This window comes from Trichosurus vulpecula, chromosome 6 (assembly GCF_011100635.1).
Source record: "Trichosurus vulpecula isolate mTriVul1 chromosome 6, mTriVul1.pri, whole genome shotgun sequence".
Taxonomy (NCBI): Eukaryota; Metazoa; Chordata; class Mammalia; order Diprotodontia; family Phalangeridae; genus Trichosurus; species Trichosurus vulpecula.
The window spans coordinates 247735990-247752826 of NC_050578.1; the positions used below are offsets into that span (position 1 = coordinate 247735990).

The 16837-nt window shown below is 48.3% G+C and overlaps 1 protein-coding gene across 1 annotated transcript; it reads right to left on the reverse strand.

Moving 5' to 3' along the window:
- Positions 1-7149: 7149 nt before the first annotated feature.
- Positions 7150-15884, reverse strand: COMMD9 (COMM domain containing 9). The gene is made up of 6 exons (XM_036764535.1): positions 15798-15884; positions 13302-13427; positions 11658-11797; positions 10566-10600; positions 8555-8658; positions 7150-7927 (listed from the first exon to the last, which is right to left on the reverse strand). The coding sequence occupies exons 1-6, from the start codon at positions 15846-15848 to the stop codon at positions 7787-7789; spliced, it is 597 nt and encodes a 198-aa protein (XP_036620430.1). The 5' UTR covers positions 15849-15884; the 3' UTR covers positions 7150-7786.
- Positions 15885-16837: the final 953 nt, after the last annotated feature.

Here is a 16837-nt window from a genome sequence, read left to right on the forward strand (position 1 = left end):
GGAATGCAGGAAGGCAGGCAGGAAGGAAAGCAGCATTTATTAAGCACCAACTATGTGCTAGGCACTGTGCTAAGCACCTTACAAATATCTCATTTGATCCTCACAATAACCATGGGAGGGAACTGCTGGTATTATGCCCATTTGACAGAAAAGGAAACTGAGTCACACAGCAGTTAAGTGACATGCCCAGGGTCATACAGGTCATAAGTATCTGAGGCTGGATTTGAACTCAGATCTTCCTGACTCCAGGGCCAGTGCTCTATCCATTAACTAGCTTTGTTATCTTGGGCCAACTGCTTCCACTTCTCTGAACCTGTTTCTTCATCTATAAAATGAGAGTATTAGACTAGATAAGCTTTAAGGTTGTTGAGGTTTTTTCCCCATTGTTTATTTGGAGACAGCCCTTCTTACAAAAAGGCAGCTGCAAAATACAGATACCCCACTAACAATTACTTGTTTTATCTTAGAGTGAAAGGATTGGGTGGGTCCAAGGAACCAGAGCAGTAGATGCTTGTTTCTTTCCTTCCTTCTCTCCCTTCCTCTCTCCCTGTCCCTTCCTCTCTCCTTCCTTTCTTCTTTCCTTCCTTCTTCTTTCTTCCTTCTTCCCTCCCTCCCTCCCTTCCTTCCTTCCTTCCTTCTTTCCTTCTTTCCTTCCTTCCTCCCTCCCTCCCTCCCTCCCTCTCTTCCTTCCTTCTTTGCTGTCTGGAAAGGAACCAGAGTGCAGGCTTCTTCCCAAGGCAGGGGTCGGCCCTTCCTGCCTCGTCCTGGCTGCATCTCACTGACTAGGCCTCCCACTCTTGGCCCAACCCCAGCAGTGCCCTTAGCGCGGTCTGGATTGTCCTCCCTATTTTAAGCACAGGGCAATGAACTCTCCAAGTCCTCTGTTTTTCCCACTGTACTTTGCTGTCTCCCTAATATCTGGTTAGATACAAAAATAGACCAAGACAAAAAAAAATGCTCTGAATTCATTAACATTTTCAAAGGATTTGTGCGTTATTCATCAGAACAGCATCTATGTACAAAGGTAAAAGAGCAAGAGATATTTTCCATTCATCTGCAGACGGCCTGCTGCTTCTGGATCCTACTCACTCATGTGACGAGATGTACCTCTCGGCAGCACGGGTTGATGACTACTTTCCTGGGCACAGATGTAACGCTGGTGAGACCTTTGGCAGCCCCTCAACCTTCCCTCACTCTCCTTCCCTTCCCTAAAGGTCCCCCTCCCACTCCTTCAGGTGACAAGTTCCAGGGCAGATAGCCATCACAACCTGCTCTTGAGGGGTCTGTTAAGAGCTCAACCGCTTTATTTTACAGATGAGGAAAGTGGGTCTTGGAGGAAGGAAATTACTTGCCCAAAGTTGAAAGACTAGGGTAAGATCTTTATGATTCTAAGGGCAAGGACCATGTGTTCCTCATTACAACCATAGGAAAATGTTACATTCACACTGTGCCATAGATGACTGATAAGGCTTTGTGTGCTATATCTGAGGCGTGTGGGGAGGTCATACAGCACAAGGCGTAAGAGTAAAGTTTGAAACTAAAGGGGTGAAATGTCATGGTAGAATCACAGAAGCCTGGCCAGTTGTAGGGAGAGGGGATTGTTTTTTCTGGTGCTTCTGAAATCCCCCCCCCAATCTTATGACATTTCTGACATATAATTTAGAATTGGAAGGGCAGTCAGAGGTCCTCTAGTCCAACATACTTATTTTATAGATAGGAAAGTAAGGCCCATAAAGGTTCAGTGGATGACTTGCCCCAGGTCACAGCCCTGGTAAATTAGGACTCCAACCCATGTTCTCTAATACCAAGTCCACTGTGCTTTCTGCTGCCTCATACTGTGGTCACCCACTCTGCCTGTGCACAAGGTAGACCTACCTCAGCCTGCTCAGAAGACTCATCACCCTTCCTCGCTTGGCCCAGCTACCTGTTTGTTCCATCGTTTTTAATTGTGTCTGATTCTTCCTGACCCCATTTGGGGTTTTCTTGGCAGAGATACTGGAGGGGTTTGCCATTGCCTTCTCCTGCTCATTTTACAGATGAGGAAACTGAGGCAAACAGGGTGAAGTGACTTGCCCAGGGTCACACAGCTAGTAAGTGTCTGAGGCCAGATGTGAACTCAGGGAGATGAGTCCTCCTGACTCCAGGCCCAGCATCCTCTCTACTCTGTCACCTAGCTGCCCATCTATCTATCACATACCAGAGATACGGCAGTCACATCATTGTACAACCCAAGTACCCCAGAGGTTGTATTGGAGAGCTCCGTGGGTGAAGAGACCTTGGTTTCCAAGGCTGCCTCATAGCTTTTCTTCTATTTGGAATCTATGTGATTCTCTCACAGGGAGGAGGTTTCTAATCTGTATTCCCTCCTTTACCACCATATTAAGAAATATCATTAGAACATTTTGTTTCAATGCAATAAACACTTCTCAACAAATACCCAGTCCAGTCCAGCTTCCCTCAAGTAGAGAGCCAGAAAACTATTAAGTAAAACTGCCTAACAACATGCTTCCAACTGATGGATGCCCCTTACCCATCTGGGGCCTTACCGCTATTAACAGAAAGAATATCTCTGTACTTGAACTTTGATAATACGGCACCAACACTGTCTGCTGTTGTCGACTTGAGCTTGCTGCCCTCTGGTATTGTCTTCATTCCCACGATCGTAATCATCATGCATAATGTACTCTTGCTCTGCTTTCTTCTCTCTGAGCCACTTGACCCAAGTCTTCCTATGTTTCTTGGAATTCTTTATATTTGTTGTTCCTTGATACACACAAAAATTCTACTGCTGTAGTTGCATGCCTGTGAGCATGGAACCCAAGAGTCTCCAAAGAACGGAATGAACACCATGAAGAGGGCAATGGAGAGATGCATGTTGGGGGTGAGCAGGCTGCGTCACCCCACAAATATGGGAGCTGGAAGGACAAGAGCAAAGGATGTGACTGGGGAAAGGCGTAAGAGTCAAAGAAAGGCTGGCCGTGTGGTGAGGATCAGGGAGAGCCGGTGAAATGAATGAAGGCATGCATGAAAAATTATTTATTAAGGACTTAGTACGTTGCAAGAACCATGGATAGAAACTGAAAGAAGACAGTTCTTGTTTTCAAGGAGCTCCCACTCTCATTGGGGGACATGAACTCTCCACTCCACTTGCATGCCTGCAGATGGCAGAAGGAAGCAAGAATGGCTTCTGACAAATAGGGTGGATCCCAAAGGGCCGACTCATGGGAGAACACGGGAATCACGTGGGATGTGCAGTCCTGGCTCAGTTTTGATGATGATGATGGTGGTGGCAATAGTAACGAAGTAATAATAGGTGGCAATTATATATAGCACTTTACGGTTTACAAAGTGTCTTACGAATCTCTAATTTGATCCTCACAACAACCCTGAGAGGCAGGTGCTAGTATTATCCCCAACTTACAGAGGAGGAAAGTGAGGCAAGCAGAGGTTAAGTGACTTGCCCTGAGTCCCAGAGCTGGCAAGTGCCTGAAGCCAAATTTGAACTCTGGTCTTCCTGACTCCAAGCCCCAGACTCTGTCTACTGAGCCACCTGGCTGTATTGTTCAATAAAACACTGATACTGTGCTACGATCACACAGTATGATATTCCCAGACACCCACAGACGGCAGTTTATTCTGCTGTTTCCCAACTAGTTGGCACACGTTGTGTTTCTGCTTTTAAAATCCCAAACGACGCTGCTATTAATACTTTTGCACAGATGGGTTTTTTCCTCACTAGTACGAACCTCCTCGGGTACAGATCTAGTAGTAAGATGTCTGGGTCAAAGGGGACAAACAATTTAGTAACTTTTCTTGCATGATTCCAAATCGTTTCCCAGAACGGTCAGGCCGATTCACAACTCCACGAGCAGCGAGCTGGTGTCTCTCACTCCCTTTTTTCAGCCTTTGTTTTCCCAAATAAATTGGCCCACTGAGGCAGGATAAGGTAGACAAGCTCGCCATCTGCTGGATGTCGTCTGTCAGTTCTCCCCATGTCCACCAAGCCGTAGTCCCCCAAAGGACTGCCATCTTCTGTCTCCTACCAGGCCCCAAGTGCCTCATTCATTTGCTCCCCATGTAGAGGAGCCTGGGGGTGGGTGGGCTGTAATCTGCACTGGTGGAGGGAGTCCCTACACCTGAGATCACAGATCCATCCAAGTATGAAAGTGTGAAAAATACTAAAATAACCAAACCACGTGTAGACGAAGGTGGTTTCATCATTTCAACAGACACCCCCCAAACACTGTTCCTGAAGATCTGGGTGTGAATGAGGGACAGGACTGAGCACTAGGTGGCAGCTGTGACCCTGACATTAGTAGTCGTGAAAATCTAGTCCAATCCCCTCATGTTACAGATAGGGAAAACTGAGGCCCAGAGAAGTTACTCATCATGCCCTAACAATGTGTTCTTGTTTATGTCCTGCTTTCATGCCAGTTGCCTCTCTAGTTCGCCATCTTGTTTCGTTCTCCTGACTACCACTAGGTTGAGAATTTGAGTTTGAATGAACATTTTAATCTGGTGTTTTAAGCCACAGGGCACTGGGCTTGAAGTCAGGAAGTCCTGAGTTCAAATCCTTCTTGAGTGTCAAATCAGCATTTACTACTTGCGTGACTCTGACCTGCTCAATCTGTTTCCTTATCTATAAAATGTAATAATAGCACATGATGCTGAGAAAAAAGTAAGATAACACATGTAAAGTGCTTTCCAGATGCTATCATCATCATCACGGTTATTTATTTGTAATATTGTAACATAAAATTAATAATATTATTGATATAAGAGCAATCTGTCATTCGTGTTCACTTACCTTGGGGTGCTCCCTGAATCCCCACTTCTCTGATGTATGGAACACTCAGGATTAGCCCTACTCAGAAGTGGGGAAAACGGTCCAAGCTTATCTTCAAGTAGTCTGAATCACCCCTGCCCACTACCCTTCCTCCCGCCTTCCCACTTCCTGCTGCTCAAACTTCTCATCGGATAAATTCTATGTGCTTACCCATAGTTACCAGCAGCCTCTGGGAGTTATGTTAACATTCCAAAGGACGCCTGCCTTTGAATGAAGGAAGAGAACCATTAAGGCAAAGGCATGACTTGTTGGGGGAGTGTCTCACTGAAGCCCTTGAAATCCGCTCGGTAGGCAGCTACCAAATCCAGCCATGCTCAAGGCCATCCTTGCGTTCGGTGATAACTGACATTTCTAATGGGGATCCCAAGGCAGTGAAATATTCTAAAACACCTTCTGAATAACGAAAGCTGGAATGATGTTCGTATCCCTTCTTTAACTGCATGCGAATTCTTAGGAAACCAGAAATCCATGTGTGTGTTGGTGATTTAAACGGAAAATGGAGATTTGAGGAATGAGAAGGGCCTTTAGAAGCCCTTGATCCCCATTTTAGAGACGAGGAAACCGAGGCTCAGGGGGGAAAAAACCCACAGAATTTAGAGCTGGAAAGGACTTTAAAGCCAATAGCGTAATGAGGAAAGCATAGCGGGGCCTGGGTTTGCAGTATCATGGGTTTAGAACTGGCAGAGACTTTCAGGGTCAAATGGGGGAATTGAGGCTCAGAGGAGTGGCTTACCCCAGAACACACAGCAGCCCTGCCAGAATTTGAACCCAGATCCTTCAAAATGAAAATCCAGCATTCCTCTTGTAATGCCACAGGTTCTAGTCTTGACTGCTTCCTAACCAGCTGTGTGACCTTAGTTGACTCACTGCCTTCTCTGATCCCAAGTTTTTTCATCTCTAAAATGAAAGGGATAGGATCCTTTCTAGGTCTAAATCTGCTCTGGTCCAAACATCTCATTTTATAGACTAAGGGCCAGAGAGATTAGCTAGATAGGATCACAGGGTGTTAAGAGCTGGAAGAGAACCAGCCTTCCTTCATCACTTTACAGATGAGGACCTACTGAAGATGCTAGCTGTACTGTGGTGGGATTTAAAATAAGGTCCTAAAATTCTCAAGCCAGGGCTCTTTCTCTTGGACCCCAGCACCTCCTCGTCCAGTCTAAACCCTCCATTTACAAACAGAGAAATGAAGACCCAAAGAGGGGGTGGGATTTGAAGCAGCCAGTTCTCTGTGGCCACATCTAGCGCTCTCTCCATCAATCCAGTATTTCCTGCAGCTTGCTTGAGGTCACGGAGATTGACTTTGTATTAGAATCCCAAAGGCCCCGACCAGCATCCAATTGGTAAGAAAAATGTAAAGTCAAGAAATAGGAAGGCCGAGGCCTGGGAAACAAAAGCTGTGTTTCCTTTGGGCTTTTCCACAGCCTCAAGTGTGTGGGCTAAGGCTAAACGCCCGTTCTTTGTTTTTGTCTGTTTCTTCACCTGAGATGGAAATCACTGTATGATATTCTGGACTGTGTTTACAAAATGCCTTTGAGAATGGTCAGGTCAAAGACCTTCCACGCAGGCACGTGGCCAAAACAAAGGGATACGAGGAAAAATGACGCATCAGCGGAACCTTGGGAAAATCATCTTGTCCAAGCCTCTAATTTTACATCCGAGGCCGAAGTAGTAAAGTGACCTGCCCACTGTTACAAGGCAGGAATTAGCATGGCTGGCATTCACCTGGGTTCAGTGAAAAGGCACTGGGTTTGGAGTCAGAGGACCCGAGTTCAAATCCTGGCTCTGCCTTTAGCTGTGGGATAGAAGGCGAGTCAATATGCCTGTTTCCTCACCTGTACCATAGAGGGGTGGGCCTAAATGGTCTCTAAGCTGCCCATGTCTATGATCCATGAGCCCTGGCACTGACGGGCTTCTCCTGTGAAGGTCTGGCCCCTCTAAGGCACAAAGATGATCCAAGGACTCCTGCAGGCCTCATCACCCAAGCTGACACTCTGCTCCAGGAGGTTCCCCCAAGTTGCATCATTGCCCAGCATATTGGCGAGTTCATGGAGATGAGTTCTTTGCCTTTTTTGTGTCCTGGACCCCTGTGGTGTCCCGCCCCGCCCCATGAAGCCCATGGACCCCTCTCACAACATTTGTAATTGTAGCAAATGCTAAATTTCGGTTAGAGATGAGTGGAGATATCAATGCATTTTTCCCCCTCCAAACCCCCGGGGCCCAGGCTAAGAATCCTTCATGCAGACTCCGGCTAACGCAGCACCTCCTGTGAAGGAAGTCAAATGGAAGACGCCCAGCCAGAGAACTTTTAGCACTCATGTTTATTTCCAACTGTCTTCCCAACAGTGGCGAGATCTGCCTGTTCTGATCACAGACAAGAGCCCCAGGCTCGCCCCCAGCCCCCGGCCCCCAGCACCAGTTCTGATGCTGCCCTGAGGTGAGCCCTGCTGGAGAGGCTTTGCCCCTGGGCTCGGCCTGCATGGGCACAGGGGGTGGCCCAAGGGTCCCACTCTTCTGGCCTTTATCTAGGATTAGAGGAAGCCCATTCTGAGACTTGGAACTGGAGGGGGTGGGAGGGGCCTCTGAGTGGGAACTGTCTCTCTCACCCGATGCGATGCCTTCCCAAATTCTAGGAGGACATTATCGTCCCAGCAGCTGGCACAGCCCTTGTTCCCTCCCTCAATGCTGCCGTTGCAATGACAATGAGCACAGGAAGCCTCTGGGAGATGAGAGACCTTTGGTCATCAATCCAAAGGAGAAAACAAGGGAAAAAAAGGAAGACCGATGAAAGAGGATAAGTGAAGAAGTGCCCCTTACCGGTCCATGCTCCTTCTGGTTAGCACCACACCTGGTGAGCCCCACCCAGCATGGGCACCCCAGGTGCTCTCCGACGATCCCCTTCGAGTCAGGGGCCAGCAGGGGCACCAGCATGAATGATGGTCACTTATTGGCCACAGCTGAGAGCTGGTCCCGGATCCGGCCCAAGCCATCTAACATGGTGTCCAAAGTTTCTTTGCTCAGCTCCATGGTGACAGCTGAGATCGCGGGCTTGTCCCCACACAGGCTGGCATCCTCCTGGATCTGAAAAGGGAACGAGACCCCAAGATAACGTTCTGCAGGGTAGAGAAGCAACTGGATAAAGCAGAGAAAAGTGTCAGTGAACTTTAGGGTGCAGGCGCCTGAGGGCAGGCTCTCTTCCAAGGACTGGGGGACCTTCCATTTTGGTGACTGAATGAGCCCAGGAAGATTTCAGTCTCAGTGGCTTTGGTGACCCTGCGTCTTCTCTCCGGGAGACACACTTTGTTACACTCTACCAGCTCAGCTAATGTACTAATAACCGGTACACTGCCCTAGGTATTCTAGGAAGCTGGAGGGAAGGCCCCAGACGGCACAGTGCATGCTACATCCATAATACACCAACTCTGGCCTCCTACCGGTAGAATACCGGAGACACCATCTGATGCCAAGGACAATGAGCCTTTTTATCCTCTTTCCAGAGAAGAGGCAAGGCCAGCCACCAGATGTTTGTTTTTAACTTTTCCACTAACTACTGATTACCTGATTTTGGGTGGGTCCCTTAACCTCTCTATGACCCTCCGTTTCTCCATCTGTAAAATGGAGGTGGGGGGCATTAGACTAGCACAAGCTCTCAGGCCCCTTTCTAACTGTTAGTGGTGCCCCACCATAGGAGCAGAAAACCAAGCGCACCTTCATCTGGAGCAGGCAGGTGGGCACGGCCATTCGGGTGATGCTGTCTGAGGCCATCTTGACATCTACTCTCCAGTCCAAGTCAACCAGTCGAGGCAAGGAGACTGCAGAAAGGGAAGATACACTCAATCCAGGGGGCTGCCCAGGCTGGCTCTTTCCCCCAACGTCGACCATCTTTCTGATTTAAATGGAACGAAGGCAGTTAGAGGGAGCAGGGCACAGATGGAGGAGTGGGCTCGGGTAAGACTCAGGTACATCCCAGTCTAACAGCTCTACCCGGACAAGGAAAGACACCATGGCCTCCTCCATAGCAAAATGGGGCCAACAACAGCCAGGTCTTCCAAAGGCCATCGAGATGACCAAGTCCATATAGCACAGGGCTTTTGGCTACCACTTTTAATAGGTTTTAAGAACCTCTGAGCCTCATTTTCCCTGTAACCATCACTTATCTATGGGATTACATGACAGAAGGATAAGGGAGATTATTCTTCTTCTAAAGCAAGCCCCTTCCCCACCCAAACCCCATTTCTTCGTCACAGTGGGGCTTTAGAACATGGCTCCAAGTTTGGTTTTTTACAGAGCTCTTGTGACTCTGCTCACTTCACTGGGCAACAGCTCATCGAGGGCTTCCCAGGCTTCTCTGAACCCACCCCCTTCATCACTCCTGTGGTCCAACAGTATTCTATTCCATGTGCACACCACGATTTGCTTGGGCATTCCACAATGAGGGAGGAACACCTCAGTTTCCAATTCTTTCCCACCCCATAAAAAGATCTGCTAGCAGTATTTTTGTATAGATGTGTCTTCGGCCTTTTTCCCTGACCTCTTCAGAGTGTAGGGCTGGGGGTGTACTGCTGGGTAAAAGGTGATTCGGTGATTTAGCAGGCATTGTTCCTAACCGCTTTCGAGAGCGGCCAGACCAATTTATACCAATTCTACCAACAGTATATCCTCAGGCCTGCTGTCCCCAAGGCCTGTCAACATTTAGCCTTATCCCTTTTAGTCAACTTTGCCAGTCTGATGAGGGTGAGGTCAAAGCTCTGGGCTGCTTTAATTTGCATTTCTCTCATTGCTGGTGACTTGGAGCATTTTTTCACATGGCTGTTGATAAGCCTGGACTCCTTCCCTTGACAACTGCCCGTGCACATTCGATGGTGAAGAATGCTCCCTGCCTCTGAGACAGAAATGTCTGGACGTGGCCAATGTGGGCCGTGGCCAGTGAGCTTTACGATGATGATGGCGATGACAATAACAAGCATAATCATAATAAATAATAACAGCTAGTGTTTACACAGCACCTACTATGTGCTGATCCTCAAGACAACCTTGGGAGGGAGGTGCTATTATTATCCCTATTTTGCAATTGAGGAAACAGAGACAGACAGAAGTTGTGACTTGCCCAGGGTCACACTGCTAATGAGTCTGAAGCAGGATTCGAACTCAGGTCTTCCTGACTTCAAGCTCCACCCACTGCCCCACCATGCCTCACGCATATCTGTTACCAGGGTTTTGTTTTTCGTTTCATTTTTAAAGGTGGAGGAGGTGGAAGAGAGGAAATAATGAATTGTTAATTGAAGACAAGATTTCCAAGTTATCTTTGGTCTCCCCACTCACTCCGAGCTCTCTGTGATCCTCCGGGTGGTTCTCAGCTGCTGCCCACCAGTCCCTGAGGCTGATAGCTGTGGGCCATTGGGGGCCAGGAGCAGAGGCCACTGCCAAGCCCCAAGCCCAGTGAACGAGGGGTTTGCAGGAGGATGTCAATGTTCTGGGCTCGATCATTTTAGGAAATACACACACAGGCTCTATTTTACAGCTTAGGCTTTGCTTTCCCTTTAAGCTGGTTTCGTTCACAGGTCATTAAAAAAGAAAGCAAAGAATGTTTGGGTTTGGTTTGAGGTTCAGCTAAGGAGGGTCGTCCCTCCAGGTGTGGGGTGCACATTTCAAGTCCCTGCTCCTAGGCAGACGCAGCACTAAGGGATATCAGGGAGAAGTCAGCCCCGTCCATACTCACTTTGATTGGCTTGGGCCTCCTTTCTCCATGCAGGCCTGTGAAAAGAGGAAAAAGGGCAGGGCGGAGAAAATTGAGTCTTCTGATGACTAGGAGAAGTACACAGATATTAAAAGCATATTTACACCACATCTATAGGCTCCTTTTTTTTCCTTAAGGGCAGCTAGAGGGAGCAGTGGATAGACTGTCAGGCCTGGAATCAGGAAGACCTGAGTTCAAATGTGGCTTCAGACACTGACCAGCTGTGTGACCCTGGGCAAGTCACTTCAACCTGTTTGCCTCAGTTTCCTCATCTGTAAAATGAGCTAGAGAGGGGAATGGCAAACTGTTCCGGGATCTTTGAAACCTCAAGAAAACCCCAATTGGGTCAGGAAGAGTCGGACATGACTGAACAACAACTTCTATTCCTATTTTTGCAGGCAGTTGATGTAATATTGGGATTAATACTTTTCTCCAGCCCTCTCCAGAGCCAACAAGGAAAGCTTCCCTAAAGAACAAAAGGATTCTCTTCCTCTCGGACACAAGTTACTTTTGAGGGAGCTGGGTGATGCCAAGGGCACGAGAATTTGCTGGAAGTGCCCAGAGCTTTGAGGGAGGATGCCAGGGCGCCAGATGGCTAGTGTAATTCTTCTCATTAGCCCTACTTGGCAGGAAACAGAGTGACTTACCCACAGTCACACAGCAAGCGGGTTTTAGAGATGGGATCTGACCCAGACCTCCCGTTGCTAAGCCCAGAAATTCTTCCAGCCTCCAGGCTGCTTCCTCCCACCACATGCAAGAAAAGTCTCCATTTTCACACGGTCTCCAGGACCCTCTGTATCCTCAGTACCTTTGGATCTGGTGCAACAATCTCCCAGAGGCTGACAGTGCACAGAGGGAGGCTCCAGGGGATGACCCCTTAACTTGGCCTCAACTAGGGGAGAGTGGCCCTCGATGAGCAAGCCAGTATCTCCAGTGTTTGTCTCAAGGCTTCACCCCCACCCCATCCTCAGGTCATCGGCAGAAGCTTACTGACCAGCTCTGGTGTTAGTTTAGTTTTGTCTCTTGTTTTTTTTCCCACCCTCCCAACCCCCTTTATAGGAATGAGCCACTCACACGTGTTCCATGATGATTTTTGTCAACAGGTTTTTGAGGTTTTGGTGGAAGTTTTCAGGGAACAGAGCAAGAATCTCCTCACCAGCAGTCAGGTCCTGGTAGGCCACCAGCCTGGTGAGGCGGTGCAGGGCACGGATCAGCTGTAACAAAGAAAGGGTCCCTGTAGGGTCGAGAGGGGCTTGGCAGACAAAAGGGCCTTCCCACAGACACTCAGAGCAAGCTTCATCCAGATCCAGGCCAGGTCCTGCCTCTGACACTGAACTGCACAACACTGGCCAAGTCCTTTCACCTTTAAGCCTCGTTTCCTCCTTCGTAAAATCAGGAGGTTGGCCTAGATGGCCTCTGAGGGCTCTTCCACCTTCCAGAGCCACCAGCTCTGGCTCCATTCCCAGGACTAAGGCCTTGATGAACAGCTCCATTTAATCCTTAACAAATCCATCATTCCTCTGACCCTGGAATCAAACCACATCTTTCAGAAGTGGGGTGCCAAGGTGCTGACCTTTGTCTTGATGGCACTGGCTAGAAGCTTGGGGAATCGGTTCTCCACTCAAAAATATTACAATGATAATGGACTTATCTGAGTTACCAGGTTCCTCTTTAAAAATACAAATAGTCCTGAGCAGGTTGGTTCTGTTGAGGAGCCATCTGGCTCAAGGAGGTTTTGGACTGTCTTACCCCAGAGGTCCCCTGGAGCCCTAAGATCCTATAGTCAGGAGCTGGACACCTCCTTGAACTTTGAGATTGGGACTTGAAGTGTCAATGGCCTAAGAGACTACTGAGCACCCCACCAGATCTCTATCACCTCTAAGATCAGAGAGTTCTCTCCCTCCTGCTGTCTTTGAGCAGGGATTAGACTAGATTACGTGTGAGGTCCCTTCCAGCTGTCAGGGTCTGAGAGCTCAGTTCAGGTGAGGCCCATGCTCTACCCTGAGCTCTCTTCTCTCTCTACCTTATTTCCCGCCTATTCAATTACCATCTCCATACCAATGAGTCTCAGATCTAATTATCCATCCCAAACCTCTTTCCTGACCACCAGTGTCTTATCTCCAACTTCCCACAGGACATTTTGAACTGGATGTTCTGTAGACATCTTAAACTCATTATCTTAGCCCCCAAATCCTCCCCTCTTCCAAACTTCCCCATTGCCCCTGTCACTCGGGCCTCTCACCACCCCCTCTCCCTTCCTATGTACAATCTGTTCCAAGTCCCGTTGATTCTACCCCATCCAAATCGACTTTCCTATTATTTGGTAGCAGATCCTTCCAGGGCCCCAGCTCACAATCTCAGGATCATCCTCGATCCTCACCCAATACCTCTCCTCCAATCTGCTGCTGTCTTGTTGACCCTATCTTTGCAACCTCTCCTGTATATGCCCCCTTTCTGCCTCTGACACTGCCACCACCTTAAAGCAGGGCCTTATCATCTTGTGCTTTTTCTTATGCTGTTTTCAAAGCACTTTACACTCATGACCTCATCTGACCCCCCTCCCCCCGGCAGCAACCCTATGATGTATGGAAGAGAATGGACATCATTCCCATTTCGCCACAGAGAAACTGAGGCTCAGAAAAGGCCCCAAGGTCACACAGTAAGTGGCGGAGCTGGGCCAGGAAGCAGGGTCTTTCCCCCGGAGCACATCACACTCACTTGATCGGCTTCCTCCTGGGTCACGGACAAGCTGGAACAAGTGATGTCCAGCAGTTTCTTTGAGCCAAGGGCTGAAGTGGAAAAGCTCTCTTGGCACAGCTGTCTGACGACATCTTTCGAGGAGGCCTGGGAAAGAAGGAAGGGGGAAACCCTGGGCTCAGACTGTGAGAACCAGCTCTGTAGAACACAAGGGGCCAAGGCTCCCTTCAAGGCCTCAGCCCCACAGACAGATACTTTCAAAGGCCCATCTGACGAAAATGCAAACTGAGCTGATATCTAGTACTACTTGAGAGTTGTATGGGAGGGAAGCAATCAGGAGAAGTCGATGGCAGGAGGGTCTCATGTATGGAGGAAACCACAAAGGATCTTGTCGCAATGTATAAATGATACGAATGGGCCGCCAGGCGGCAGCAGGCCTGGAGTCAGGAAGATCTGGGTGCAAATTTGGCCTCAGACGCTTTCTAGCTGTGTGGCCCTGGCAAGTAACATCACCCTTTTTGCCTCAGTTTCCTTATCTGTCAAATGAACTGAAGAAGGAAATGGCAAAGCACTCTAGCATCTTTACCGAGAAATACCCAAATGGGGTCACAAAGATGGGAAATGCCTGAAAAACAACACAACAGCAACATAAATGATATGAAATAAAGAGGGAATGAAGAAGGCAGGAGAAAAAGCAACAGATTTTAGAAGGGGTGGGCCGGATGAGGTCATTTCCAAGGCCTCTGCCAAGACTAATGTTCTATGGGAGCAAAGCGGGAAAGTGGAAAGAATATTGCACTTGAGGGTCCAGGAGTCCCCAGTTCCAATCCTACCTCTGATATCTAATACTTATTAGCTGGGTGACCTCTCTGAACCTGAGGTCCATTTGTAAAACAGAAATAAAAATGCCTATAGTACTTATGTCACTGAGTTACTGTGAGGCTGGATCATAGGGGCTTGAAGGGCCCTTGGAGGCCATCAGATCCAATGCTCTCATTTTATGCATGAAGAAACGGAGACTAAAGCAGGTGAAGTTGCTTGCTCATCGTCACAAGCCATGTTATATATAAGAAAAGAACTTTACACATGTTAAAACATCACATAAACGTCATTATTATGCTTTCAGGTCCTGCAGAATAATGGGTGAAAGTTGACCAGCGGGAAATTCACAACTGATGTAATGAAGAAAACAACTTCATAACAATTACAGCTCAAGCGAAGTGGGGTATCTCCTTCAATAATGTATTCTCCTTCCCCGGTGGTCTCCAAGCACTAGCCAGAGAGCTAATTCAACTGGATAAATGTTTATTATAATTATGGGCTCAGAGATTTAGACCTGGAACGGAACTGGAGATGATCTAGTCCCACAATTTCATGTTTACAGATGGGGAAACTGAGGCCTGGTGAGGTTAAGTCATCGCAGAGTGAGGATTGGCAGGCGCCTGGCTTACTCTCAACATTGGTAACACTGGCTCACCCTCTGATTCTGTGTCCTCGGCCCCCTTTTAGCAGAGTCGATCCTCATGAACTCCTTCCCAGACTATTGTGATGGCCTCTTTTCCCATTCCAACCATCCTCCCCAAGCTGCCAAAGCTGATTTCCCTCCAGTGCAGAAACAGCCACATTATCCCAATGCTTGATCACCTCTGGCAGCTACTGATCGCTTCTGGGATCAATATAAACTTCGAAACTCCGCCCTTCCCTTCCTTCCCGATCTTCTGACACCCTACAAGTGTTATGAGCCAGGCGCATCGTGCTAGTATTTCCATCATCTGTGACGCTGGATCTCCCACCTCCATGACTTTGCCCGGGCTGTCCTGCAGGCTCCCCATCCTTAACCCCACCTCGCTCCTGCAGGACTTTTGGGGTGCGCCTCCCATCTACATTTCATGTGCCTAATTAGTCATTTACATGTCTTCCCCTCCTTGCAGCAGGGATTATTTGGTTCCCTCAAAGCTCAGCACAGTCCTAGGCACACACACGCCTGCTGATCGACAGGCAGGCCACGAGCTGCATTAGAGCGAAAGGTTATTACGGGGTCACAGCCTTAGAGCTGGGACCTCTAAGGACACGTCCAACGTCCCCATTTTAGAACGGAGAGAGCGCTGGACTTGATATTCGGAAGCCCTGAATTCTAATCCTACCTCGGTCACGACCCTGGACAAGTCACCGAACTTCTCGGCCTCAGTTTCCCCCGCTGTAAAAAGAGGGTAATAACAGCACGCGCCTCACAGGGTTGTGAGGCTCTGAGAGGTTTAGGCAGTTAAAGCCCCTGAGATGAGTCAATCATGGCTCCGCTTGCCAGGCCTGTCTTGAGGCCTAGAAGTGCCAGAACTCTCGGGCAGTGGCTTCCCCAGGCGGCGGGGGCAGGCGCGGCCTTCTCCAGAGGGGCGGGCCTTGGCCCGGCGGGGCGCCTGAGGACCGTGGGGATGCTCTCCGCCCCCCACTCCCCTCCCCGGAAGCCTCAAGGGCCGCTTCTCCCGCCCACCCTCCGACCCCGAACCTCCACTGAATTACCTTCAGCAAGCTCTGCAGGGCCGCGAAATCCACCGGAGCTTCCGCAGCCATCTTCCTCCCTCCCGGTCACATGACTCAAGCAGCCCTGAGGCCAGAGGAGAGAGCGCAGGCGCCGTATCACGTGGTGGCGGCGAGGGCGCGTGGCATGCCGGGGGTTGTAGTCCTGAGCTGGGAGCCCCGCCTCTGCGGAGAGCGGCAGGCGCTGAGACTAGTGCCAGGGCTGAAGACGCTGGTTTAAAGGCAGAGGCGGGAGGAGGCTCCACCGAGACAGAACTGGGACCACCGACCCCCCGGGCTGGGTGAGCTGGCGGCTCCTGCTGCGCAGGAAGAGGGCGGGGTGAGGATCCCCAGGGGGCGGGACTGGGGAGGAGGTTGTGCTCTGAGATGGGATGGGATGAACACCTTCCTCCTGGGCGTTATCACCCCCTTGGCGTCGTCATGGTGATCCTGGCCGTGAGCATCCTGTTCTGGTCCTCATCACTGTTATTGTAGTTACTGCCACCGTCATTACTTCTGTCGTCATCACCATCCCAGATTTTAGAGCTGTCGTTAGTTTGTTACTATTGTGGGTCTTATTCTATGACCGTTACTAGCGTATCACTGTTATTGGTATTAGGTTATTACTAATATTATCCTTGTCTTATTATTCCTGTTATCATTCTGGTGATCGTTATTTTGACCACTGCCGTTAGCATCTTACTATTACTATTTTGTTACTATTATTTTGTTATTTTATTATTAATTACTGTTATCATCATCATTATTATTTTATTTACTATTTTGTTACTATTATTTTGTTATTTTATTATTAATTACTGTTATCATCATCATTATTATTTTATTTACTATTACTATTTTGTTACTATTTTTTTGTTTTAGTATTACTATCATCATCATCATCATTATTATTTTATTTACTATTACTATTTACTATTATTATTACTGTTATCATCATCATTATTATTATTTTATTTACTATTACTATTTTGTTACTATTGTTTTGTTATTTTATTAATTACTGTTATCATCATCATTATTAT

Bases quoted from the DNA above. Each gene is read 5' to 3' on its own strand.
- COMMD9 (XM_036764535.1), bottom strand. From the start codon at position 15,848: ATGGCTGCGGAAGCTCCGGTGGATTTCGCGGCCCTGCAGAGCTTGCTG. The intron at 13,428-15,797 runs GTAATTCAGTGG...CTTCTTTCCCAG, and splicing joins CCCTGCAGAGCTTGCTGAAG to GCCTCCTCGAAAGATGTCGT. The intron at 11,798-13,301 runs GTGAGTGTGATG...TCTTTGTTACAG, and splicing joins CCCAGGAGGAAGCCGATCAA to CTGATCCGTGCCCTGCACCG.